The following is a 24,436-nucleotide window of genomic DNA, read 5'->3' as shown; positions in this document are numbered from 1 at the left end:
CGTCCCCAGGGGTCAGGGAACGCTCCTCTCTGAACGGGGACCGGGGGAAACGCCTAAAAAAACCTGCTTCTGTCATCTGCTTACTTTAAAAAACAATCTAACTGTGATGTTTTCCTATTGGTTCAATACACAGCTATATTAAGTAAGTATAACCACCCTCCTTTGATAGCTGCACAGTACATACCCCCAAATACTTTTCGGTAGTAACCATTATGGATGGGGATTTTACAGAAGGTGGAGAAAAACGTGCCCCTGCTCTTAATGAGCTCACAGTCTAATGGAGATGGACTGGCAATTTCTGGAGCAGAAAAAGAAAAAGCTCTGTCAATGGAGACAGCCACCTGGGCTTGCAGAGTTGTTAAGCAGGACACCTACATCACAGCCTGGAGGAGGCATCTGCCCTTCCCACTCATCAACCTCCCAAACCCGGGCACAGAGCAGCCCGCAGCCGTCTCTAAGATGCCCGTCACGTTTACAGCGTCAAAGGTTGAGTCTCCGGCATTTGTGATATTAAGGGATGTCGCTAAGACCACACAAACAGGAGGGCGCAAAGCAGATGCCCAGCAGTGACTCAGAGATGCAGACACGCATCAGAAACACGAGGCCCACACGATGGAAGACCCTACAGTAGGGAAGGAGAAAAAATGATCAAAGCGACAGCTGTGTTTAAAAACTCAACGGAAGCACTGGGATTGGAAAGAGCTGTTGTGCGCGTCTCATGAGGTAACAGGCGGTAAGGAGCGAAACACAAGAATGGAGAGAGTTCAGAAGAGAGGAGCCACGTCCAGCAGAGGGTCACCGTGGCCGCAGCCCCATGACAATGAGAGTCAGTGCGAGAGTCCAGGGATGGGAAGCATGGAGTGAGGCTGCATGAGGACACCCCTCACCACGAACACAGCGACGGTCAGAGAGGGAGGCGGCCGCCCCGCGCGAGCCCCCGGCCGAGAGAGAAGAGGGGCCGAGGAGGGGTCAGGGAGCCGTGGCCCCGGGGAGCCGAGTAGCCTTCTCACCTCCAGCGGGGCGGATAAAGTTACTGTTGGCGAGCTGAGGCTACGAGGCCGGCGGATCTGAGGCTCGATTAGATGGTTGTTACTGTTTGTGGTGGATCCGGACGCACCGTCTTCTGCGAGCTACGTTGGAGGCAAACACAAGTTAGCGTCGTGCGAGGCGCTCCCTGCGCTGGTGTGGACTCAGTGACAGCGGTAATGAGAGGTCTGGCCTGCGGGAAGCGTGAGGACACGACCACACACGATAATGGGGGGCGGGTGGGGTGGGGAAACACGCTCCAGGGAAGTAAAAATGAATCACGAGCCGGCAGAAAAACCAGCCTCAGAGAACAGGGGGGCTGGGAGGGGCGCTACCCGCTGGGATCAACAGGCTCTTCCTGTGAAAATATCTTTCGGGTCATGTTTGTTCTTATCAAATGGACCCTCTAGGGAGAGACTGAGTCAGGGACTGAATTCTTTCTTAGGCAAATATTATGTTTAAAGTAACGCACTTGCAAGAAAGATTTTCTTTGACGTGGGTTCTTCAAAACAATACCTAAAACTCGGGAACACGGGGTTCGTGGACATTTTGGCTTCTAAACACCTGTGACGGAAGCTGCGTGGCAAACTGCATACCTGCACAATAGGTCGAGTCCAGGTTGTGGTTCGATTGTTATGATTGACATAGTATGTGCGTCCCTTAGCATCTTTCCTCTCTTCCCAGCCCGAAGGCAGGCCCGGCGTGGTGTGTACATAGGCCACTGATGGCTGTTTGTGTAAGAAATCATCATTATTGAATATCCTGCATTTGCTTTTTGATCAGCTTAATAAAGTCATACATACCCCGAGGATTAGCTCTGCTAGACAAAGTGAGTTAATTCTAGTGCTACTGGAAACACGAGTGTCCAGAAAACAGCAACAGGTTTCCAACAGCTTTAAACCGAGTGTGAAATGAACCCCCACCCAAGCTGCAGGGTCAAAACCTCACAGTACTCTGTTCCAGGCCACGCAGCCTCCAACACAGAAGGCTGCTGCCAGTGTGACTGTAAGGAAGGACAAGATGATGCCAGTTTGGCTTGGTTACTAAATTTTACTTCAAATCACGTAGAGCTTAAAAGATGTTTCAAACTGTCAAATGTTATCGTCTCTGAAAGAGATGCTCTGAGTATCTCTTCCTCAATTTAGCTGCCAAAGGAATGTTCTTCTAGCTTATCCCTAAATTCTTCAACAGCTTAGGGCCCTTAAACTATGCAACTTTCAGGGTCGGGGAGCGGGTGAGACACAGGGTCTGTTTTCTATGAGACCCCCTTGTACACTAGTGACGGACCAGAACATCTCAGCTGCCCCAGCCCAGGAGGCGGCAGGCCAGAACTCCCAAGGAACCTGACTGCTGAGGCTGTGTTCCCCCCATCTTCCCATGTGGGATTTGTCTCTTTAGAGAGTGAATGGAATGCAGGTAGCTTCCGGGCTGAGAGAGAATGTCCGGCACAGAGGGACTAGATTTGGGTACACCAAGGCAGATCGCTAAAGGAGTCCTGTGATCTTTTGGCTTGTAAGAAGCAGTCTGAGAAATGCAGGTGGGGTGGAGAAATATTGGAAAAGCAGAATGTCTCAATGACTCATGGAGGCCAAGAGGATGGTTGAGGTCGGTGCTGTCCAGGAAGTCCTGCAGGTACGGATGCTGCATACAAGATCTGCAACTGGGGAAGGGGTGCTGCTCAGGAACAAGAAGCCTCGGCAGTCATGGCTCTTGGGAGAGTGTAAAATAAACAAGAGGCCTAAATTCAGGAGTAATCTCTTACGTGTCGTTACAAAAGGGAGCCACTTCCTTTAGGGCCCATCTTCCCCAATTAAGATCTTCTGAACCTCCAGATGTTTCACCAGGTATGTTTTCTTTTTTTAGTTTGTTTAAAATTTATTTTTTTAATTAAAGGATAATTGCTTTGCAGAATCCTGCTGGTTTCTGCCAAACATCAACATGAATCAGCCACAGGCATACGTATGGTGTATTTTCTTGATGAGGTTGATGATGTTAACCTCTCAGCCCAGCTTCTCCCCGTGTCCATCCCATCTTTCATGTTCACTGCCAGCAGTGCCCCCTGGCAAAGAGGGTCTCCCAGTCCACTGTGAGACCTCGAACTGAAAAGCAAGATCAGGGAGGCTGCTGTGGAATCTGGGGACTATAGGCAATGAGGCTTAATATCCTACCTCATGAGTTCAACAGCACATTCCAAAAAAAAAAAACCACACACACCAAAAACTGAGACCATGAAGCGGCTGCCTTAATGCTTATTTCTAAAACGCATTAACCCGGCAGGGCAAGCGTATCTGCACGACAACTTTGTGCTAAAACCTCAGCAACTATTTCTTGACGTTATTCCAGATGAAGTCCCCAAGGCCCCATAATGGTAATTTCAAGACTCTGACAATGTAGCATCCTGAACAGAGGTGCGGGGATACAAGAGTGGAGGAAACACCAGCATGCAGGCTTGCTCCTTCCGTACTAGAGACAGATGAATCCGTCTGTGGCTGAAGGCTCTCTGCCCTCCTCCTCTCGCGGTGGCACCAACACAAAAGAGCTATTTCCAGGCTACTTTATCTGGGCACTACAGCAACGGACTCTGCTGACCGACCGTGGAACCCAAGTTGTAACCTAGGTTAGTGGTCAATTAGTATTTTTGGCTAAATACATGCTATCAAGCCTTGACCTAGTATTGTTTGCTGCTGCTGCTAAGTTGCTTCAGTCGCGTCCGACTCTGCGCGACCCCATAGACGGCAGCCCACCAGGCTCCGCCGTCCCTGGGATTCTCCAGGCAAGAACACTGGAGTGGGATGCCATACTGTTGTTTACATGAGGACCAAATGTGTTTTGGCTGAATGGAATACTAAACGGAATTTGCTGCTTTTCTCCTCCTCGAGTTATTTTTTGGGGAGAGGCAATTAGATAAGTCTTCGGAAAACTCCATTCTGGAAACCTTAAGGATAATTTTACAGTTATAGTATCCCTGAAAAGGAGATTTATGGGGAGGCTAATAAACAAAAATAGCTGGGATGTGTCACGGATAATCTCAGGACTGAGTTCTAAAGCTGGGAGACTTTCGGCAGAGCAGTCCAGCAGCCAGGTTACTTTCAGAGAGCCACAGTTAACAAGACTAACCGGTTCATGGAAAACCAGGGGTGTTGTAGAGAACACGGCATTTGACTCAAATGTGCGTTCTACCTTCTACGGAGAAGTGACGTGGCAACCTATAATCTAGTTCCGCTGATGCAAGACGGTGTTATTAAAATGGATCTTTATAGGTTTCCTTCCAAATGGCCGTGAAGACCAACCTGTGCGGACGACTCCATCTGTGACTCAAAACAACGCCTCCCATAGCTGGGGAGGAGCGGGGCTCAGCTTCCATGAAGAGACCATGGCAGTGGCCCAGCCCGGAGCCAACATCAGACTTCTCCTGCAGTGTGTGTGTGCGTGTGTGGGGGTACGTGTGTGGGGGGGTGCGTGTGTGGGGGTGCGTGTGTGGGGGTGCGTGTGTGGGGGTGCGTGTGTGGGGGTGCGTGTGTGGGGGTGCGTGTGTGTGCATTTGTGTGTGTGTGTGCGTGTGTGGGGGGGGGTGCGTGGGGGTGCGTGTGTGTGCATTTGTGTGTGTGTGTGCGTGTGTGCAGGCGTCTGTACTGCTCCTGCACACGTGCACCCCGTGCCACCTCAAGAAACGATGAACGGCCTACAACTGAAACACAGCTAGTGAGCTGAATCCAGTATTTCACAGCTCTCTATCTGCATCTGCTGTTGTCTTTCATGATATCAAGGAACCATTTGACCGCAGCTTCTGGGTGGCTCCACTGAGTTCATTAAACAGAAGCGCTCAATGATGCTGAAGCTGTAAAAGTTTTAAAATGTTTTTAAAGATGATAAACAGCTTGGCGCTATCACAGAATCTCCAAGATTCGCTCAAACCCTGCCACACTCTAACCTCAGTGGACTATTACGGGGATATACAGCAACCCCCCCAAACTGTGCTATCCCTTTTCATTCTCTCTCTCAGTGGACTCTGGCCCAGTCAGCTAGAAGGCGACACCACTGTGTATTCACTTGTCACATGTCAGAGCTGTGGGTCCGCAGGGGAGAATCGGGGGGTGCTGATTGTAACAGAGAAGGGAAAGCCCTGCATGGAGAGAGAGCAACGCCGGGACGGGTAAGGCCGCGGGACAAGCAGCGGCCAAGGGCTCACCTTTGTGGGAAACACGGGACTCTGGTGTGTTCACATCCCAGCGTCACAATGTAACGAGTATTATGTAACAACCAGTACGTCCCAGAGAAATGACCGCAAGTGAGTGTCAAGTTGATTAAGTAACATGCAGACAAGCTCTCTCTGTTTTCTCCCTGTGTGTGTGTGTGTGCACGCGAGCGTGTGTGTACCCACAGGCACATCTGTGAGCGCACAGAGGGAGGGAGGGGTGGGGAGTCCCAGGGTCGCTCCAGGCTGACACGGCACACTTGGGGGTTGGGGGGGACAGGGAGGGGGTACAAAGAGGGGAAAACCCACGGAGAAGATGGAATTGGAAAGCAAAGGCTATCGGTGACAAGGGCTGGTGAGGGTGGGGGGAAAAAACCAAACGTGACTGTTTCTCATGTGGTCATTAAGGAGGTTGGCTTACCAGGTACGCAGAAAGCATGAGAGCAGATAAAACATTTAGGAAACATTACTACCCGGTCTCTAAGATAAGAAACAAACCCCAAACTCCCGTTTTCCGCTCACTGCTGGGGGGAGGGGGGCATAGGCGAGAAGCGGCATGTGGCGGCAGGGCCGCGCGGAGCCCGTTCGGACGGGCCACCCTGCCCCGCCAGGTGCCTGACCACGGAGCCCGGGACGGCCGTAGCTCAGTCCATCCTGTCACTGGGCACCACCAGCCATCACGACACTCACAGCAGGTCCCGAGGCCAGTGAAGTGTATGACGGGGTAGACGCTCTCCGGCCCCGCTTCCTGTTGAAACCATTTCGTGAAGTGATCTCATCCACCTCGCAGCTCTACTCCTAGGGAAACAGCTAGCGCACGACAGGAAGCTCACTAGGTCATCTGGGATTTCTTCCATTGCCCTGGAGGGTGAGCCTGGCCCACCCAACATGCCCCCTTCACATCAACCACTGCTGCTCGATACCTTAAACTGGGCTGATTTTTGCTGACTGCCACTTCGATTTTCTAGGATACCATGCTGAGCCGTCAATTCTAACAATGTATCTAGATTGCTCCTTTAAATCAATACCCTGCAGAAAACCAGCAATCGTGTATGTATTTAAAGGTGTTCTCAAGTAATAAGCAGCTATAACAAACATACAAAGGTGAAACAACAAGGAAAATTCTTCAAACAGCCATAGCAGCTCCAACCTTAAACTATGAGCTAGCGTGTGTTTAGGGATCAAGGAGAAAACTGGCAAAGCACACAGTCATGCGTTACCCACAAACATGAATAGTAGGAATTATTTAAAACGAAGAGTACACTTGGCCTAAAAACATCATTTTTTTGTAGATCCTTTCAATTTCTTAATTATACTTTCTCTCTCCTCCTGAATTATATTCATATATTCTCCTCCTGAATATACATTGTTCATACCTTTGAACCTGTGAGCTGCGGGCCCTGTCAACAGAGAAAGGTCACTGGTTCCTGCTCGTTATACAGAACATTTAAGTCAGCCTTTCAAATGTGGTACTGGGAATACATCACTGAAAATTCACATATACAAGCGTGTGCAATTTCTGGGGCTTCCTTGATTCTCCTCCAACCAAAATATTTCACCCATGTCTTCTAAACACACGGAGGAAACTTATCAGGAGTACAAACACTAAAAGGCAGAAATAGACTCTAAAAGGTTCAGATTAAAACTTAAAGCTTGATAGCTCTTAGAACTACATGGGACTAACAATTGTTTCGTTTTACCCAGTACCTTCAAGGAATGTGAAAGTGAGAGGTTTTATTAAAATAAGAAATGTGCAGCTCCATGGCACATCAGAAGCTGCTCTTATCAAAACAAAGAGAAAAAACTGTATATTCACCATTACCCAAATATTAAAATCGACCCACAGTTTTGCCAAGAATGTCTGAACGAGGGTGTCATTACCGTTGGCGCCTCACCACCCGTGACAGTTGATGAACGTGCTCTCCCAGCTGGGGCACTGGGCTGTTAAATGATAATTTACATCAGTGAAATGCATTCTGGGAGGCCACCCACTGCTTACTGAATCAGGGATCAGAGCTGGTGCAGCCAGCAAGGCAGGTGACATGAATCAGAATCTCTGCAATCCACCAGGGCCAAACAAAGTGGAGCAACCACTGATGACCAGAAGGAAAAGAGGAACACGATCACCCGCCCACCCAGAGAAGGCTCAGGCTGCAGCCCTGATCTGGGCAAACAATGAACTGACAACCTCAACAATGTCAGATGTCTCATGAAAAAGGAAAGCACCACAATCGTGCCCCCACTGTTAAACAATTAGCAGATTCTTAAATCTGCTAAACTCAAAATTCAAGAGGCCACTGGTGATCAGTGAGTTCACAGTTTCATAGAGCACAAAGAAAGAGGCAGAATCAACGGCTCTTTTGGTCAATACAACTGACACTGATTTTTGAAAAGGAGAGAAAGTGCCATTAATTCATCAAGGACAATCACAGAATCATCTGAAGAAGATCTCACTGGCCCAGCACAGCTGACTGTTCTGTTTTGGGGGGAGGCCTGCACTGCACCCCAGAAAGGAAACACTTGTCAAGCTTCTGACCTACCAGCCCTTTCCATGTAGGCCACAACTGAATCTAATCTGTTACTCAGTCGACTAATGTATTTATTAATTCATTCTGTAAACATGAAAGACTTAAAATCTAGGCAAAACACATCCTGTGAAGTTGAGCAGAAATGTATACAACAGGGAAGATGCCATGATTGCAAAAACTATTAACTGCAATCTTTCTTTCCCTTCAATTTCAGATGCAATAAGTGTTAGTGCTAATGATGATCAAGGATTTGTCATAATAATAAAAATTGGTCAAGGTCAAACATTAAGTCGAGCATGCTAAAACCACATAATATTTTCTCCTCCAAAACAAGAAACAAATTTACATAAAATTTATTTTTAACGTGTATACTAACACCTCCCCAGGCAGTTCTGGTCTGCCTCCCAATCAGAACATTCATTTTAAGTCCTATATAATTATTAACACCCTTTACACATCCATATTTTCTGCTAGTTATGAAAACTAGTGGGAAAGTGGAAACAAATTATAGCCAAGTCTTGATTTAAGGGAGCTGTCTTTAAAAAGAAGGTACAGAAGCTCAGTGGGTTAAGAGTTAAGCCCGTTAGTAATGGAAAGGGCTCCTTGCTGCCCATCCAGAAGAGTTTTTCCTATGTTCCAGAGATACAGGTCACTTGAATACAGCTTTGGGGACCAAATTACGTTTTTAAAAAAGGAATTGCTAATGTTTAGATCAACTGAGCATATCAGAATTGGCATTCACGTGGATGGAAAAGCAAAACAATGGAGTTTTTAGCATTTCAGAGACTTTGGTGGCAGTGACAGCTCTCTGTATTGGAAATCCACTCTCCTTGGGCAATCTGCTAGGACATTTTAATGCCTCATCTGTATGGTAAGTAGATTTTGCACAGGAAAAACTCTTCCTCAGTAGCCCAGATGATTTTAAATAAAAGCTGAGACAGCCAACCGGTGGCTGGGAATGAACGCGGGTTACCGGTGGGAGATGCGCCTGCTCTGCGACCGCGTCCGTGACACTGGAGGACCTCAGCCTGGAGGGCGGCTCTCTCTGCTGCAGGGAGGAAGGCACGCAGAGAGTCAAGAGCACACCCTCTGAGAAACAAGCTTCCCTGGTTTAAGACAATTGATCGCTCAAGCCTACTGACTGCTCTTTAATATGGGAAGGTGATTCAATGAAACACCATCTTTCTGGAGTAATCAACACAATCCTTTAAGGCATCAAGTATCTTTCATCGTCATTCTCAAGTGTCTTGAGCAGTAACAGCAAAAATAAGAGGCCAAAACACGCAAGGGGATGCCGCAGGTAATGCTGCTTCAATGATGGACAAAAGAAGTTACAAGTCACGTATTGTGCTTTGAGAAGCAACCTCTGGGTAAATTCCAGTGGAACAGGAATAAAGGAAGTGATACTGACCTAATAGTTATTAAATATTCATTGACTATTGTTATCACTGACAAAGAATCAGTTGGATTCTATTTCTAGGGGAACTCAAATATAATCTTAGGCTACTTCTGAAGGGCTAGGTATTAATACTTTCAGCTTCTGAATGGAGATGAAGTTGTTCAGAATAGGAATGAAGGAAAATAAGTGAGGTTAATCTAAAAAAAAAAAAATCTAGAGTATAATGTATAATACATTCCTCTCACTTGTTTGTATTAGTCTATATGGCTTAAAAAAAAAAAAAAAGACTAACAGATCAGCAGCAGGTCACATACACAAGGCAGGAGTCAAATGAGCGACAGGTTTGCAAATGGGACAATTCTGCAGCATCTCCTCACTCTTAATATTTTCCAGTGAGTAAAATGGGGTAAGGTCCAAGACAGACTCTGTGGTGGTAAACGGGAGGCTTTTCAAGTCTTTCCATGTGGTCAGCATGAAGGATTCGTTCTTCAGTAAAAGTTCACGCTGTAGGACACTGTTACTAACAATACTGTTAGGTCAGCATTGTTTCCTTTATTCGCGTTCCACTGGAATTTACCCAGAGGTGGCTTCTCAAAGCACAATATATGACTTTTAGCTTCGTTTTTCCATGTGTTGAATACAGAGTGACTCTGACAAGCAAAACTGGAGAACCCCCCTCTTTCCTAAATACTTAATAGTTGAACTGGACTCAACACAAACTTAAAATAATTCTGTCACTTATACTTGGATCCTAAAGATATTTTATGAACCTAGAATGGAGAAGTTCCCTATCACAAGTAACTGAAATGATGGTTTCCACTTGGTGGACTAAAGGGAAACCGTTGCTGTGGTTCTGGCAGCACTTACTTCCTTTTATAAGGTTTTAAATACATGACTTCCATTCTTATGCTGGTTCCACAGCAACAGTTTTATCAGTTCAAATACCCCATGTATGTAAACTCTTTGTTTTCCCCCGTCCCTTTAGTACTACATTTACATCTCAGTGTTATTTCTCTTTCTGAAAGATACTTATAGAGTTTTAATACAAAAGCACATTAACTGAGTAGTCACTGTAACTCCTGATGGGGCCAATGGTATCTTTTAAAACAAAAACACACAACGGAAGGAGTGACAGTGTTGTGAGTACCTACTAGCTTTTCCATTTTATGCAGCCCTCCTATTCATTTACATGTGATACGGCTGTAATGATGACTATTTTTCTAGGAGGCCATTTTCAGCTGAGGGACTGCCATCATTTACTACAGTGCATCTGCTGGTTCAGTTTCTCGAGAAACACTGAGACTGCGTTGCTTCTCAATTTTATGTACAAGCAAGAGTTTTCTATGGACTTTTCCTGCAGTTTTGTGTTGTCAAACACAGGTCTTCCTGGCTGATTCTGCTGCCTCTCACTGGGGCTTAGCCCCACCTGAAGCATCTAGAATGAATCTGCTTGACAGCTGAGAACTCAAGTTCAAATGCTACCCTAGTGGCAGCGTCACAATTTCACAGCCTTTCTCTGGGACTTAGGAGATGTCTTCTGCCGCCTATTCTAACCTGTCTTGGATGGGTCACTTAAGCATCATGCCTTCACCTGTGAAAGAGAATGATAAAGCACACGGTATGATGTATGAGATCAACTTGGAGGCCCAATGGCTCTCAGGTCCCACTGAAATACCACTTTGTGACGAAGGTACTGTTTTACGAATCTTTTGCTGGGAAAAGAAATTCTACGAGGTTAAGGCTTAATAATACAGAAGTCATAGACGAGTTATCTATGAATCAAGAAATCTCTTCACCTGCTTGGGCTATGTTTGGTATAGTCTTGCTTCTCCCAGGGAAGAAGGAACTTGGGAAATGTCAGAATTAGTTGGGGCTAGGAGACCCTGGTCATTATTCACAAACAAGATTCTCTGAAAAGTGGCAACAACAAAAAAATGACAAACTATCCACTCAACTTCTCACTCAAACAAGACCATGACTTACAATCAAAGACCCAAACTGCTCGCCGTTGGAGTCGGGAGTGACCTGCAGCCTTCTGCTCAGCTCCTCGGACAGCTCCTGGGGGCTGGTCCGGGACACGGGGGAGGCAGGTGGCGGGGGCAGTGCCAGGCTGAGCGAGTCTCCGCTCATGTTCACTTCCTCCGAAATGGTCTCCCAAGGCTGCCGGGCAAGAGACGCGGTGGTAAGTGCTGGAACGAGGGGCCCTCTCATCTCCACCCCGGTAATAACCATCCTAACTGTCGTCCACATTTACTGAGCGCTAAGGAGGCACTCAGTCTTCTCAGCATCCATAAGGAAGATAAGGCTACCAGCCTGATTAACAGATGAGGAAACTGAGGCCAAAGGAATAACTGGTGTCAGGGCACAGTGAGCCAAGGAAGCCTGGCTCTAGGGGCTGTGCTCTTATCTCTTTATAACAGCACCTCTCTGAGCAGTGGCTTGCTTCGAGCACTTGATACTACCTGCATGGGTTAAAAAATATCCTCAGGAATTTACAATTTTCATGAATTTTCTTTTACTCTAACCGTTGAGGATTCACAATGAAAATAGCAGAGATGTTATAAGCTGTTAGTAAGCAGTGGTATAAAGTAACTTTTAGTGAATTTAATACAGCATCATTCATTTTGCTTTTCCAATTTTGATCACTAGAACATTTTGTGGATGATCTTCCTAACGTAAGAATGGATTTCCAATAAGAAAACAGAGTTGTCAAGGCAGCACCGAGGTTATGGTGATTACTAATTTGTTGTTCAGTTTATATATATTTTCCCCAGTGATTTACCATAAGCATTTAAGGGTGAACTTATGAACATTTATGTTCATCCCAATTTGTATTTTCTTGATAAATAACCTGTTTCACCATGTCAAAACTACGCAAAATTATATTTGGTACCCGAAGAAGTTACAGAGCAGGGTTCTTTCAACTGCTCAAAGATGATCACCATGTTGCCGTTTAATAAGATACGTTTAGACTCTGGGGAAAAATAAAAGTATACAGTGAAAATACATTAAGATTCCTGTGCTAAAAAATGTCATGCACTTTCGTAGTGACATAAATTATGTGTGCTCGAAGATGGCCTCTAGAAGCACTTTCTAAGTTAGTAAATACCCCAATGGTCCTCAACTAGCTAGAAGACTGTGATCTTTTCTTTTCAGACAGCATTGGCTGAGATAAGAAACCACGTCATGGGATCAGCCTGGAGCCCACGGAAAGGAGGCGCTGTGGGGGGTGAGCAGGCGGGGCCGCACCTCGGGGCCCTCCCCGCCCCAGGAGCCCACGGACAGGGGGCGCTGTGGGGGGTGAGCAGGCAGGGGTGCCGCACCTCGGGGCCTTCCCCGCCCTCGCTGGGCTCCGGCTCCAGGTCCTCGCTGATGTGTCTGCGCGAGCGGAAGCGGCGATGCGCGGCCTCCTGGTTGATCTGCCGGATGTTGCTGTCGGACTCAGACGACACGTCCCTGGGCACACACGGAGCGAGGGGGGGAAACAGAGAACCGGGATTGATACCTGGCCCTTCAACACCAGCCCAACACTCACCCAGGGCCCGTCACGGACCGCGACGTCAGTGCTCTCACGGTCAACCCTGAGGATCAGTGGCCACTCAAAGGAGAACCTGCCAACATCTCTTGGCTAGAGTATACTTCCAGGTCGGCTTCATTGAAATGAACAGGTTCTAAATGCCTCTGCCACAATATTTTTGAGTATCTTTCAGGGATATACTGTAGCATGTACTTTATAGTGTTTGACAAAGATGAGAAATCAAAGTCCTCCACCCAGCGGCCCCATGAGAAGCGAGGCTTTCTGAAGGAGAATGACAGGTGAGCTCACACTCGTGGGCAGTCAGTGGCGACCCCTCAAGGAGTCCAGCAATGACAAGGCCGCAACTTCTGGTCATCAGCAATCAACCAGTAAATACCAACAGTGTAAATTCAAAGCTGGGGTCTGGAGGGAACACTCCCGATTCAACATGAACTTTTCAGCCACTGAGGGTTTCATTTTGACAGAACCTCAGAATCACGACACTTTTTAAACTCCACTTTTAAACTCCCATTAAACTCTATTTTAAAATTCACACAAACATCAGGCAATTACCTTGCAAATCAACTAGGATCTGAAGAACACTGTAACTTCATAGTCCCTTTTTTTTTTGTCATGTAACTCTTAATTTAGGATTTGAAAAGCACTGATTCCATCTTTAAAACTTCTGCAGTAAATTACAGGCAATTCTCCTTTGGGAGAAATATTACTTGGAGGCTTTTAAAGTATAGGTTTAAATGTCAAAATGTTTTTCAGAGAAAACGCTTACAGACTCCTTCAGTAAGACACCATGATGTTGCAAATTAATATTTCACAATAGCTGAAAACGTTATTTCAGGCTAACTGAAATCCTTATGAGTATACAGTGGAAGTGACAAATAGATTTAAGGGACTAGACCTGATAGACAGAGTGCCTGATGAACTATGGACAGAGGTTTGTGACATTGTACAGGAGACAGGGATCAAGAAAATCCCCATGGAAAAGAAATGCAAAAAAGCAAAATGGCTGTCTGAGGAGGCCTTACAGATAGCTTGGAAGAGAAGAGAAGCGAAAAGCAAAGGAGAAAAGGAAAGATATTCCCATCTCAATGCAGAGTTCCAAAGAATAGCAAGGAGAGATAAGAAAGCCTTCCTCAGCGATCAATGCAAAGAAATAGAGGAAAACAACAGATTGGGAAAGACTAGAGATCTCTTCAAGAAAACTAGAGATACCAAAGGAACATTTCATGCAAAGATAGGCTCGATAAAGGACAGAAATGGTATGGACCTAACAGAAGCAGAAGATATTAAGAAGAGGTGGCAAGAATACACAGAAGAACTGTACAAAAAAGATCTTCACGACACAGATAATCACGATGGTGTGATCACTCACCTAGAGCCAGACATCCTGCAATGTGAAGTCAAGTGGGCCTTAGAAAGCATCACTACGAACAAAGCTAGTGGAGGTGATGGAATTCCAGTTGAGCTATTTCAATTCCTCAAAGGTGATGCTGTGAAAGTGCTGCACTCGATATGCCAGCAAATTTGGAAAACTCAGCAGTGGCCACAGGACCGGAAGAGGTCAGTCTTCGTTCCAATCCCAAAGAAAGGCAATGCCAAAGAATGCTCAAACTACCGCACAATTGCACTCATCTCACATGCTAGTAAAGTAATGCTCAAAATTCTCCAAGCCAGGCCTCAGCAATACGTGAACCGTGAACTTCCAGATGTTCAAGCTGGTTTTAGAAAAGGCAGAGGAACCAGAGGTCAAATTGCCAATATCCGCTGGATCATCGAAAAAGCAAGAGAGTTCCAGAAAAACATCTATTTCTGCTTTATTGACTATGCCAAAGCCTTTGACTGTGTGGATCACAATAAACTGTGGAAAATTCTGAAAGAGATGGGAATACCAGACCATCTGACCTGTCTCTTGAGAAACCTGTATGCAGGTCAGGAAGCAACAGTTAGAACTGGACATGGAACAACAGACTGGTTCCAAATAGGAAAAGGAGTATGTCAAGGCTGTATATTGTCACCCTGCTTATTTAACTTATATGCAGAGTACAACATGAGAAACGCTGGGCTGGAAGAAACACAAGCTGGAATCAAGACTGCCAGGAGAAATATCAATAACCTCAGATATGCGGATGACACCACCCTTATGGCAGAAAGTGAAGAAGAACTAAAGAGCCTCTTGATGAAGGTGAAAGAGGAGAGTGAAAAAGTTGGCTTAAAGCTCAAAGTTCAGAAAACTAAGATCATGGCATCTGGTCCCATCACTTCATGGGAAATAGATGGGGAAACAGTGGAAACAGTGTCAGACTTTATTTTTTTGGGCTCTAAAATCACTGCTGATGGTGATTGCAGCCATGAAATTAAAAGACACTTACTCCTTGGAAGGAAGGTTATGGCCAACCTAGATAGCATATTTAAAAGCAGAGACATTACTTTGCCAACAAAAGTCCGTCTAGTCAAGGCTATGGTTTTTCCAGTGGTCATGTATGGATGTGAGAGTTGGACGGTGAAGAAAGCTGAGCGCCAAAGAATTGATGCTTTTGAACTGTGGTGTTGGAGAAGACTCTTGAGAGTACCTTGGACTGCAAGGAGATCCAATCAATCCATCCTAAAAGAGATCAATCCTGGGTGTTCATTGGAAGGTCTGATGTTGAAGCTGAAACTCCAACACTTTGGGCACCTCATGTGAAGGGCTGACTCATTGGAAAAGACCCTAATGCTGGGTAGGATTGGGGGCGGGAGGAGAAGGGGACGACAGAGGATGAGATGGTTGGATGGCATCACCGACTCGATGGACATGGGTTTGCGTAGACTCCGGGAGTTGGTGATGGACAGAGAGGCCTGGCGTGCTGCAATTCATGGGGTCACAAAGAGTCGGACACGACTGAGCGACTGAACTGAACTGAAATCCAGTATTAATCAAGGGCCCTCATTATAGATTCTCCTTAAACATAGGTTTTAAGACATTCTAACACAGCCTCAAATATGCTGTCTTCCCCCAGGAGGGCCTACTGGGTCCTGTAACAGTGGACGGCCTGCAATAAGCAGCACTGTTTGCAAATAAATAGTGCAAATAAGAGTCTGAAGAATTCCACCAAAAATTCTCACAAGTTTTAGCTTTACTGTTAAAGGGACAGTATGAGGTTGGCTTCTATTTAATCCATATTAAATCAATAACTCTTGTTATTAAGATCTAAATGAAGTTTTACTGTATATATACAACCGATACACAAATTCTTAAAACCTCACAGAAATACCTATTTTGCATATTTTATAGCTGTATTAAACTATATCTGAAAAGAAATCACATAATTAAGGCCACAAAGAAGCTAATTAAAATCAAGGGACACACAAGTATACTAATGCAATTTATGAAACTACCAAAACAGAATGATAAAAAAATAACAGTCTCTTAGATATGTTAGAAAATATAATATTATCTTTAGGATTTTACACTGCTACAGTGATTTTTACAGGATACTCAATTCTATTTCACTTTATAATGGCTTTACTTAAAAACACTGTACATATAAAAGTCTTATGAAAATTTTATGTCTTCACTTGAAATGTCAGTTGTCACTTAGTCAACACCACATGTGTGTTCTGGGTTGTAACACACACTGGAATTGTTACAGGGATTTCGGAGAGGTTGAGGAGAATAAAGTTTAATATTATTGTATCTGCATTTTCTCTCTCAGAAGTATATAAAATTCCATTATTCTGAAAAGGCCTTTTTTTTTTTTTAAGGGGCATTTAAAATCAATTATGTTAATCCTCCTTATCCAACATGCTCGAATAATTAGTAATCAGTGTGAACCAGAAACAACTAAAAAGCATAAAGAAAGAACCTCTGATTCTGAAATTCCAAGTCTGGGCTTTTTTATAGTCTTTAGTGACGGAATGAAAATATTCATCCAAGGGAGGCCTTTGGCCCTTAATCAAGCAATTGAATGAGAGGGCTGATGAAACTGACGGGAAGTTTAAATGGTCACTAATGGGAAGATGGACATTTAAAAATAGGTCTGAGCTGACAAAACAGAAACATGATTTTACTGGGGGCAGGGAGAAAAACTCAAGGAGTGGCTCTTTCGATTTTCTTCAGTCATTAATTTCACATATGTATTCTTCATTTGACTTTCATAGGAAATATACGAATTAATAAAAACAAGGAAAACCATTTATCAAATTCAGTGCCAATTAACAGCAGTGTATCGGATCATTTACATCCTATCAGTGACTGTCAGTGACAAATGATGACCTAGTCATCAAGAGATGACTAAATGATTGCTAAGATGGGAGAAGAACAAAGTGGTTTAGAAAGAAGCACTAAAAAGAGTTAAAATGAGCGTTTCACAAGTTCATCTTCATTTATAGTCTTAATACAATTCCTTCATCATGTTTTTGAACTTCTGCTTTTAACAGTAAAAACTTTACAGTTTACATTTAAGTAGGACAAGGACAAATCTAAAACTAAAGGTGTTTTAAAAAGCCACCATCTGACTTGAGAGACCTGGTGGAGTGTTCTGTGGTCACCTTCCGTCCTAAGCTCTGCATCCAGTCCCCGACAGTTCACTAGACCATGCGTCTATACCCACTTTCAGAAATGACTCATCTGTAGTCACTCATTCAGTTAAAAGCTCCTACTTTGTGCCAGGTGCTAGGGGTTGATCTGTGAAGAGGAAACCACAGTCCCTGCTCGCACAGGCAGTAAGAGAATTATGTGTTCTGTGTCCTCACGGGAAAGCATCCAGCTTTCAGACAGACTGGGACAGAAGAGGTCTGGCTCTCCCGGAGGAAGGGACAGGAGGCTGACATCTGAAGGTTGCCGGGGGGAGAGGCACATTCTGGTTTTGTTTTTTTGGAGGGGACTGAGGGGCCGCACACCCACAGGGCCCAGCAGAGAAAGTCCTCAAGAGCAGCTTGCGTGATCAGACGCTCTGTGTTGAGGACCGTGGGAGGCAAGAGGCAGGGAGGGCAGGACCCTGTAAGAATATCCTGAGGGCAACGGGGTGTCCAGGAGGACTTGGCAGGGGCTGAGGTCTGGAGCGCAAGTCTGGGTAAGCAAACTGGGTAAGAACTGAGACTCCCCCGGAGGGCTGTCATCCTCTGTAGCATGTGACCATCACTTCATTATCTGACTTCCTCAGCTCAGATACAGCCTTTTAATAAAGACACTTGTTAATGCCCACCCCACCCCCACCATCCCTGGAGTGCTTATAGTCTTCTGTGAAAACTGATTTATGGAAAAAAAATCATTTTTCAATTAAAACAACACTTTAAAACCATCTGAAGGGCTTGAGGGCTCTGGTCAAGCCAAATCAAATTAAGGACAAAGAACCTCAAATTCTCAAACAGTTCAGACAGGAGGTTATGGAAACCAATCCTCTTCCCTCATCTGAGTTTTCTCCTGCTTTCTAGATGTCGTGCCTGATGGGAAGGAGGCAGCCGGTAAGTTGCACCCAGAGCTCTGCAAATGTCCCTTCCGGTGAGCCACCTGTGCAGAGCATCACGTCACTGACGTCTCCCTAAACTACACGTGAACCTGAACTTGGAAGAACCACAGTTTCCCAATTTGTTTCTGGACTCCTGAGGAGCCAGCATATACCTAAGTTACAGCTTTTATTTTGGTTCAGTTCTACAGGACACTGAAGGTGGTGTGTTTAAAAAAACGTATGAAGTGTTCCTTAGGGATTTCTTCATTAGTTTCACCCCTCTCTGAGGCAGAGAAAGTAAAAACTGTTCCCATTTATCCCCCAAACACAGGCTTTGGTCTGCGTAATTATTCGTGACAGTGAACATTTCTCCATATACATCTTGGTTATTAGTCTCTGTGAGCTGCCAGTGGTCACATTTTTTTTTTTCCCACAAGTGTCACATGAAGTGTTACTTCAGATGCTGTTTTCCTATGACCTTTAACCAAGGCAGATGAAGGTGCTCTGCTCAGGGTGTTGCTACCAAGAATCTTTTGATCACTACATGTAACCAAGTCCAAGGCGGTTACTTTTTTTTTTAACTATAAATAACTAGAATAGTCAAATGACTTAAAACGGTTTTAACAGCTTCGGTCATTGATTAAAGGGAGACAGTAAAAAATAAATTAATCAATTAAAAAACCAACAAAACCATTTCCATTCATATTTCTATATGGAAAAAATTATAACAAAGAAGTGTTTGACATCATCTGGATGTTGGGATACTATGCTGTCCCAGCAACAATGAGCTGGTGCTCATGCTAGGTGGTCCAAAGCTGACCAAGGCCGCCTGATATTAACGAGAATCCACTTAGGGGCTTAGGACGGACTGGCCTTCACTGTTGCAGATTCTGCAAGCTTTTCCTCTAAATCAAACAACACCTAGACTAGACTTCTTGGCAACCCTTCCCCCCTCTACAGTCTTATGCAGACTACCCTTGCAATTTCTAAAGACAAAAGGGTTATTGACAACACCATCCATCACCTTGCTAACATTTGTTCAAAAACCATCATCAGCTAATTTCCTTCAGAGTCTGGGTTAAAGAGAAAATTATCTCACTTGATATACTTGCTTTTATTCATACTGAAAATTATACAATTTACTGATAATTACTTCCTTGTCTTGGCTGCCAGGGAGCTCACCTTTTCTAGGATAGTCTTTTCCTTTTCCATTTTTAATATTTGTTTTTGTCTTTTATTGTATATTAATAGTTTTAGGTCTTACTGTATATTATCATTTAAAAACAAGCTGCTTCAAATCCTTTTTTACAGTCATGAGGTTTAATTAGTGTTTATTTGCTATTATTAAACCAAAAATTGTCCAGTGAACAAAATAATAATCAATTCACTGTGTCCCTGAGGCTGGCGAGGGACTAGAACGTAGAGTATTACCAACTGTGAATTAGCAACCCTCCCACCTGCTTCTAATGATATCATGTGGGTGATCTATAAATTTCTCAAAAAGGGGGGAAAAAAAAGTTCTGAGAAGGTTTCTAAATCAAATAATTATGGAATAAAACTCCAAAAAGTTAAAGAGGAAATGGCACAGCCAGTATGTTTGCTGAAACTGGAGAAGGGAGCAGAGATGTAATCACCGTGCATTAAGCTAAACCTAAGAGAAATGACCTTGGTTTCACATGTCATGAATCTACATAAAGATGACATACAAAATAAATTAGTGCATATTTACAGCAGGAGAGCATGATACGGAGGCCAGAGTTTCTTTATAACCTGACAGGTTCTGATAGGTTCCCACACCCTCTAACTACATGAGGAGGATTCCCGCTGCAACGTACAACTATGTGCTTCCATTGATGGAAGACGTGCTTCCCAGCTTTGCCCCCAAGAGCTGCCAAGTGGGCGTCTGTCTGCAGAGCGTGGGGATGCGTTCGCGACCACGGACGGTACTCACATCAGGCTGGGCCGGTGCCACTGGGTGGTCCGGTTGTTGTGGTTGACGTAGTAAGTGCGGCCCAGGTTGTCCACTTTCTCTTCCCACCCGGGGGGCAGTGGAGGCGGGGGCAGCTCCTCCTGGTGCTGGGAAGCCGAGTCATTGGAGTCAACGACTTCCCACCCGGGCTGTAGGACAGAATAGAGGGAAGGGCGTCAGGCTGGTTCGCTGGTTCCAGGGCATCCATGCCCTTCGTCCTCGCTCCTGTGGGCTCCGGCAGTGGCTTCGTGCACCACGTTTCAAGAAATTCTCAAAAAGAGGCGGAAAAAAATGTCCATTCAAGGAGAGTCACAAAAACGCTCTGAGCCACGGCCAATGAACTGCACTGCCCCCCCACCCCGAGGATGGCGGTGTGGGTCATGACATGGACAGGGATCCATGCAGCCCCTCACGTTACCTAAGTCCCATTATGCTCCTTCATAGTTCGTGTTTGTTATTTTGACCTGATGGCCTCCGGGGCTGTACAAAGCCATGCCGATCATATGGGTCATGCTACAGCTGTCGTCTTTTCAACACCTCCGGAAGGTAGGAGGGAGCTGGGAAGATGAGCCTCACAGCACGTGCGTTCTTGCAGATGCCATGGCTGGGCCATCAGGAGGCCCCGGGCGCTCTCACTCCCCAGGGAGGACCACAGGAAGGTGGCCTCCGGAGCAGGGGGAGCTCCCTGATGCCCCTCTAGGGAGGATGAGCACGCACGGCAGCCAGGAACAGCCTGGAAACCGCCTCTTCCTACTTGGGCATTCCCCACCTGCTGCCGCCATGTCAGCAGCCTTCATGGTCCCCAAGTCAGAGGTACTCTTTTGCAACACATATTTTCGGCATTAAGTATTCCTTCCTGACATCCCCTAGTAAAGTCACTGGAAAATTAACTAATTCACTGGTAACTGCAGTTGGAAGGCTGGAAGAATGTTAAAAAAAAAAAAAAAATTCCTTGGATTCGAGATAAAAATGTGTGGATGTGCTTATGAAATCTTAACAGTCAAGACTGCCTACCACCCACTTCAGTCCTTCTCCCAGAGAGAGATGAAAGCCTGCACATGAAATACTGCTTGGAAATACGACCTCTGGGTCTGGGGGGGCGGGTGCAGTTACTTGCCCATAATGCATTATTCACACACCATGTATATGCAACAGCTGCAAACAGATGTGCAAATAGGCCACGGAGAGGTCTCAAGAACAGACATTCTCCGAACAATATGAGAATTTGTCCGGTGAAACAGCACTGTTTGGAGCCTGTGCTGCGAAGGTCCAATAGGACCCACAGTAGAGATATGTGACAGGAACGTTAAAAGGTGTTTTTTTTTTTTTAACTTGCAAGAGGGAATAAAAGAAAATCCCTCTGGACAGCTAACTGCGGACCGGCCTTCCTAGAGGAGAGCTTTTCTAATGCCGCTCTCACCTGTGGGCCAAACAAGTAAGAAGCTTGGAACAGCTTCTACAACATTTTACCCACTATGAAGCAATTCCAAGTGCTACAGGGAATTTACTAAGTGCTGAAAGGCCAAAGAAATAAGAGAATTAAATATGTGGGGAAGAATTTCACACAATGGTGGGGCTGTTAATAGAACAGGGGTTAGTTATAGCAGTTTATAAAAAGACACCTCTTCAATGATTAGTGTTATAAGGTAAAATGAAAAGCTTACTTTTTTTTTTGGTAAGAGCAAACTTATTGGTAGATCCGTGGAAGATGCAGATTCATTAACACATTTGAGTTCCTTCATATTTATAAACATTTAGTTCCTTAAATTATAAAACCTTCATGTAATATATCCACATGCTCTTAGGGAAGGAAAACAGACCACGGCCCGGAGTGCCTGGCTTACCTCCATCTCATCTCGCTGCTCACTGTTTTCTTCATCTTGACCTCCGTTTTTGGGCATATAGGCCATTTTCAATCTCAAAAATCCCTTAACCCGAGATTTATGACTGCATGATGGAAGAAAAATTGGTTACAGAGGATGTGACTTGGTTTGACACTTCATATATACGATGCTTTACACAGATGCAATCGGGAAAGATGTTGAAATCTTCCTCAGAGAAAACCAAGGCCAAAGTATAAAGAATGGCTTGTAGCCTCAAGCCTCACCTTCTTGGTCGGAGGAGAAAATCCTTGAATGTGTAGGGTCGCTCCATGGTTGGGTCTTCTGTCTAAAGGAAGAAAAAGTAAGTTTCGGTGTTCCTGAGGGTCTCATATTTCGCGTCCACCCAACCAGACTCCCAAGAACACACTCTGCATGTGTTGGAACGTGCTCGGCAAAAACACAGTCGGTTCCTCAGACAGTACTTGGCAATTAATTACACACATCATAGGTCACAGAACTTGATCTCCTCAAGACCCGCTAGATGTCACTATCAACGCCCATTTTTTAGGAGCCAACCCCAGCCTTCCACAGATTTACAAAATTATAGCTGTCACTGCCAAGTGTAATTTCTAACTGCTGGGTGCAGGCCTCAATCTCATGCTGCTGATTAACTCCGGAGAACCAGGGGTCACTGGTGCCTGCTTGCTTGTCCCTTGTGATTCAAGAAACCTAAGAGTGTGGTTAACGGGAAAATCGGCAAGATCAATTTGTGAAAGCAATTTACTTTACTTTTAACATTACAATATGTCCTCAGACTCAGATAACTGAAAGAACGTCTCTTCCACAGAGACTGTCCTAGGTAGGTAGCATCATCCATCAGCCTTTTGCTGGTGCTTATTTCAAGAAGCTATGAATGTAATTGTGGTATTTATTCATTTTAAACAGAAATCACTATTTTGTTGTGCAAAATCAGAGGTCAAAGAAAGTAGGAAAAGAAATGTTACTATCTCATTAATTTAAAAATACACCAAGTGTGCTTTATTCCAGGGATGCAAGGATTCTTCAGTATTCACAAAATCAAAGTGATATAGCATATTAACAAACTGAAAGATAAAAACCATATGATTATCTTAATAGATGCAGAGAAAAACTGACAAAATTCAACACCTGTTTATGATAAAAACTTTCCAGAAAGCAGCATAGAAGGACCATACCTCAACATAATAAAAGCCATATATGACAAACCACAGCAAACATTCCCTCAATGGCAAAAAATTGAAAGTATTTCCTCTAAAATCAGGAATAAGGCAAGGGTGCCTACTCTCACCACTACTATTCAACATAGTTTTGGAAGTCCTAGCCATAGCAATTAGAGAAGAAAAAGAAATACAAGAAGTCCAGATTGGAAAAGCAGAAGTAAAACCGTTTGCAGATGACATGATCCTCTATATAGAAAACCCTAAAGACACCACCAGAAAATTACTAGAGCTAATCAATGAATACAGTGAAGTTGCAGGATATAAAATTAATACACAGAAATCCCTTGCATTCTTATACACTAACAATGAAAAAGCAGAAAGAGAAATTAAGAAACAATCCTGTTCACCACTGCAATGAAAAAAAATACTTAGGAATAAATTTACCTAAAGAAACAAAAGACCTATATATAGAAGACTATAAACCACTAATGAAAGAAATCAAAGATGACACAAATAGATGGGGAAATGTACCATGTTTGTGGACTTGAAGAATCAATATAGTGAAAATGAGTATACTACCCAAGGCAATCTATATATTCAACGCAATCCCTATCAAGCTACCAATGGTATTTTTCACAGAACTAGAACAAATAATTTCACAATTTGTATGGAAACACAAAAAACTCCGAATAGCCAAAGTAATCCTAAGAAAGAATGGAACTGGAGGAATCAAGCTTCCTGACTTCAGACTGTATGACAATGCTACAGTCATCAAGACAGTATGGTACTGGCACAAAGACAGAAATACACATCAGTGAAACAAAATAGAAAGCCCAGAGGTAATCCATGCTCCTATGGACACCTTATCTTTGACAAAGGAGGCAAGAATATACAGTGGAGAAAAGACAATCTCTTTAACAAGTGGTGCTGGGAAAGCTGGTCAGTTCAGTCCAGTTCAGTCACTCAGTCGTGTCTGACTCTTTGCGACCCCATGAACCATACCACGCCAGGCCTCCCTGTCCATCACCAACTGCTGGAGTCCACCCAAACCCATGTCCATCGAGTCGGTGATGCCATCCAACCATCTCATCCTCTGTCATCCCCTTCTCCTTCTGCCCTCAATCTTTCCCAGCATCAGGGTCTTTTCAAATGAGTCAGCTCTTCGCATCAGGTGGCCAAAGTATTGGAGTTTCAGCTTCAATATCAGTCCTTCCAATGAATATTCAGGACTGATCTCCTTTAGGATGGACTGGTTGGATCTCCTTGCAGTCCAAGGGACTCTCAAGAGTCTTCTCCAGCACCACAGTTCAAAAGCATCAATTCTTCGGTGCTCAGC

The 24,436-nt window shown here is 44.6% G+C and overlaps 1 protein-coding gene across 28 annotated transcripts in view; it reads right to left on the bottom strand.

The window, feature by feature from the left end:
* Positions 1-24,436, bottom strand: part of NEDD4L (NEDD4 like E3 ubiquitin protein ligase) — a 429,120-nt gene that overhangs the window by 52,738 nt on the left and 351,946 nt on the right. For 14 of the 28 annotated variants that reach the window (XM_081562954.1, XM_081562953.1, XM_081562950.1 and 11 more), the window contains 8 exons: positions 22,186-22,247; positions 21,923-22,025; positions 20,061-20,227; positions 12,472-12,604; positions 11,132-11,308; positions 8,723-8,797; positions 1,623-1,754; positions 1,011-1,130 (listed from right to left, as the gene is read on the bottom strand). In XM_081562954.1, coding sequence (XP_081419080.1) covers positions 1,011-1,130; positions 1,623-1,754; positions 8,723-8,797; positions 11,132-11,308; positions 12,472-12,604; positions 20,061-20,227; positions 21,923-22,025; positions 22,186-22,247 — 969 coding nt within the window. Of the gene's footprint in view, positions 1-1,010; positions 1,131-1,622; positions 1,755-7,102; positions 7,163-8,722; positions 8,798-11,131; positions 11,309-12,471; positions 12,605-20,060; positions 20,228-21,922; positions 22,026-22,185; positions 22,248-24,436 lie in introns of all 28 variants that reach the window. The other 14 variants (XR_014074940.1, XM_081562958.1, XM_081562960.1 and 11 more) reach the window with 5 other exon arrangements.

The sequence above is a fragment of the Giraffa tippelskirchi genome, chromosome 14 (assembly GCF_054371585.1).
Source record: "Giraffa tippelskirchi isolate mGirTip1 chromosome 14, T2T-mGirTip1v1.2.pri, whole genome shotgun sequence".
Classification (NCBI taxonomy): domain Eukaryota; kingdom Metazoa; phylum Chordata; class Mammalia; order Artiodactyla; family Giraffidae; genus Giraffa; species Giraffa tippelskirchi.
This window is presented reverse-complemented; position numbering and strand designations above follow the sequence as displayed.